At 30.3% G+C, this 3,874-nt stretch overlaps 1 protein-coding gene across 1 annotated transcript in view; it reads right to left on the bottom strand.

Annotated features, from left to right (window-relative positions):
- LOC107631598 (WAT1-related protein At1g25270) overlaps positions 1,931 to 3,874 on the bottom strand; it is a 2,763-nt gene continuing 819 nt past the window's right edge. The window contains exons 3-6 of the mRNA XM_016335090.2: positions 3,011 to 3,254; positions 2,780 to 2,941; positions 2,558 to 2,709; positions 1,931 to 2,473 (exon numbers count right to left, since the gene is read on the bottom strand). Coding sequence (XP_016190576.1) covers positions 2,281 to 2,473; positions 2,558 to 2,709; positions 2,780 to 2,941; positions 3,011 to 3,254 — 751 coding nt within the window. The 3' untranslated portion in view covers positions 1,931 to 2,280. The remainder of the gene's footprint in view (positions 2,474 to 2,557; positions 2,710 to 2,779; positions 2,942 to 3,010; positions 3,255 to 3,874) is intronic.

Genomic DNA, 3,874 nt, shown 5'->3' with positions numbered 1-3,874 from the left:
TTATATAAAGTTAATAGTTGAAAACTGATAAATAATAATTTAGTCAAACTTATTAAATTATTTAACAATTTTCAAAACTATTAAGTTTGCAGTGCACTTAAATTTTCACATTAATTTGTTATTTGAATTTGTCCGTTGTCCCACAGAAAGCAGACACTTCACATCAGATTATGATGGTTTGTTGATTGAGAGCAATAGAGCATATATCCCATTCTTCAAATGATCTTGTCATCAGTCATCACCCACCATATATATATACAAGACATACAGAATTTATTAGTGCTTATTATTAGAGAGCAGATATCATATTCTCCATAGATTCCCACACATACATACGTGAGAGAATAGAAATTGTGCATAAATAAGAAATCTTCGATCTTAATAAACTACCTAATTAAACCAATGGTTTAATTTTGCCACTTATCTTGTTGCCCATTATTATACATTATGCATTACGCAATGCAAAGTCTTAACTTCATTTATTTCAATGATGTATAGCGGCTAGTGGATACGTCTACAGAATACTTGCACTTTCGTATTATTAGAGTTTCTTTGAGGAAATTAAACAACGCTCAAAATTATTATACTTTTATTATTCCTTCCTTCATTTCTTTTTTCACTTACCTTGGGGGAGGATAATTAAATTAATAAGTACTTTTATTTTTATAATTCTCTCATCTTAAATTTATTTTACCCATCTCTCATCTCTCTAATAGACATAATTCGAAGATCTTAGTCTTTACTAGCAAATATAATTTAAAGAAATGTTACGTGAATAGCACTGGCACTAGCACATAGATAGAACTCTCAAGTCCCAACAATGTAATTGACTGGCAGAATTAATAATCAGCTTCATGCGGTTCTGATGTGGATGCAAATTCAAGGTTGATGGGAAATAAAATAATGGAAAAATATCAATTTGTAGAAAGTCAACACCATTGCCCCCACCAATTACACTTGTAGTTCCTAACACTTTGGCCTTTCCTAGTGTTGCTCCCAGATTCAATTTTTTCCAAGCTCTATAACAATGATCGTGAATTAAATACAATATTATAATTTGCAGTGCAAAAAGTAACTTTAATTTCCACTCATTTTTATCATTTAAATGTGTATTGTCGTATGTGTGGCCTGACTAAGCATAGCTTTGACGAAATATGATTTTATTCATTTACATTTTATATTTTTTAAATAAAAAATATTATAAACATACTAAAAATTTTATTATTATATATTTGTATATAAATATATATAATATTAATTTATTTTAATATATATTTTATTTTTAATATTTTTATAAAAATAATGATATTTGTTAATTTCATTAATATAAAAAAAAATATAATAAAGAAATGAACCAATTTTAACGTTTACGTACAGTGCAGTATCGCCAAAGAAACATAATGCACACTTTTATATTTCTCATACACATGACACATACATATTCGGCTGTTCCATTAAATGTAAGATTTTCAATCTAAAAGTATGATGAATTTAACTAATGTATTCTTTACTTATCTACGTGGAGTGCATCTATTCAATATTTAATCAACTACTCTGTATAAATAAAAAATTAACTCTATTACTTTCTCTTTTTTTATATGATGAAGTAAATGTACTGTAGAACTTTAATATGTACAAATACTAAGATTCACAAATATTAAGTGGTCATTTACTTATATTTTAATATGTTTAACTAAATTATTTAATATAATATATATTTACACCTAAATTATTATTTTTAAGTAAATATATTTTTACGTCATCCTACAAATAATATTATTTAGATGCATTAATAAAATATGAATACTATGGCACCGAATATAAGACAATGTGATGTATGTCCTTACCAGTTAGGGAAAAGTTTAGGGGTTAACAACTTTATTAAATTTTGGCTAGTATGTAACCATAAAAAAAATTGAGTCATTAGATGAAATTTTACACTATTAAAATCATCATTAATGATTATTTGATGGCTACAAATTACAAAAACTGCTAATCCCTAACACTTCTCTAGCAGCTAGCTAGTAAAATATGACGTGTCACATTAGACTACAGAAAATACAAAAATATAAAAATTTACATTATTAAGTTCAGATAAAAATAACTGTAAATAAATATTCCGTATTCAGCAATTCTTGTGTGTTGGGATGATGAGATGACATGACTTTTGTGTTGAATAATTGTGTGTTTCCATACGAATTATGGAAACAGCATTGTCCTTACGTAGTAGTAGTGGTAGTTTGATATGACGATGAAGTGATGAACATCCACTACCAGTCACTATATATTGTTGTGTTGTTCACTTTGATGATCATCTATTTGCGGAGACCTAACAACAACATCAACATCAACAACTTGGGACCCTTTATTATTATTCATTAACTCATCCATCCTCTGCTTCTCTTCAATTTCTTTGCTCTTTCCCCATAGCACCGTGTACAAGCCAATCACAATCACCACTCCTCCAACCACACTACATATAAATTATTAATTAATTCGTGAATAATGAGAAATGCGAAGAAATATAATGTGTGATGAGTTTGATATATATATGTACCTTCCTAAATATAAATTCTCATTGAGAATCAAAGAAGCAACAATAGCCACAAGCAGAAGCTGTAGAGGATTGAAAATAGACGCAAATAGAGGGCCTCTCACTTTTATGCACCACGCAGTAATAATAATCACTATACCTGATGCTACGATTCCCTGACAATTAATTATATGTTAATGAACATATATAATTCGTTATTAATCCTAATAGATGTTAAATACGTACCGCGTAAGCCACAGTGAGAAGCCTTATGTTCCAACCAAGGCGCCATTGGGTCCAATCCCTATCAACACAAAGAGCAAAAACAGTCGCCTGTATTGCGCCCATTGTGGACATCAATGCTGTCCCTGTGTGATGCCTTGGGTATTCTTTACCATTCATTTTACCCTGCAAAATGTTTGAGTGGACGAGTGAGCTGACCACTTGAGCAATTCAAATTGGTTCAATTATTCGTACCTGAATGTTGAGCCAGAGAGAAAAGGAGCAGCAGCTTGCTATGGCATATGTGAGACCCAAGAGTTTGTTGGCATATTCACCATGTGGTGGAGGATGATTACGATGCAAGAGATCTATGTGTGTGGACCAAATATCAATTTCAACACCTCTGAAAAAGCTTAACACCATTGCCCCTGTAATTCCAGTTACTGTTCCTAGTACCTTCGCTTTTCCCGCTGCGGATCCCAAGTTCAGTTTTTCCAAACTACAAAAACCAACTACTTTATTATTACGAGGAGTGTTAAGGAGCCAGTAATTTTTGTGATTTGTAGCCATTAAATAGCCGTCAATGATGATTTTAATGGTATGAGATTGGTGTAAGATTTTATCCAATGGTTCACTTTTCTTTACTGGTTACATGCTGGCTAGAATTTTCTAAAGTTGCTGGTCCCTAGACTTTTCCTATTATTATTACTATTATATACTTGCTAAGGTAAAAACTCAGGTAAAGTTGACTTCACGTGAAGTTGATACTTGAGAACCGTTAAATGATTTGACTGATTTGACTAAATTTTCATCTAACGGCTCTTAGATATCAACTTTACGTGAAGTCGACTTCACTTGAGTTTTCACCACTTGGTAAACTACTTTTAAATTATTAAAATGATGTTATCAATTCCGAAAGTAGCTTTAGTTTCCAATAAATTCTAATTAAATTTCCGAAATATAAATTTGAGTTTTCAATTTATCAGTACAATTTGTCTAATAATAATATGCAAAATTAAATGTGTTGACAACACTAAAAAATAAATAAATAAAGTGTATGGCAACCAACTATAATTTAAATGGCATAGTTATTTTCGTACTCACTTAGAAATTAGAAAT

The sequence above is a fragment of the Arachis ipaensis genome, chromosome B03, assembly GCF_000816755.2.
Source record: "Arachis ipaensis cultivar K30076 chromosome B03, Araip1.1, whole genome shotgun sequence".
NCBI lineage: Eukaryota > Viridiplantae > Streptophyta > Magnoliopsida > Fabales > Fabaceae > Arachis > Arachis ipaensis.
Note: the sequence above shows the minus strand (reverse complement) of the source record. Positions and strands in the feature narration are given on the sequence as shown.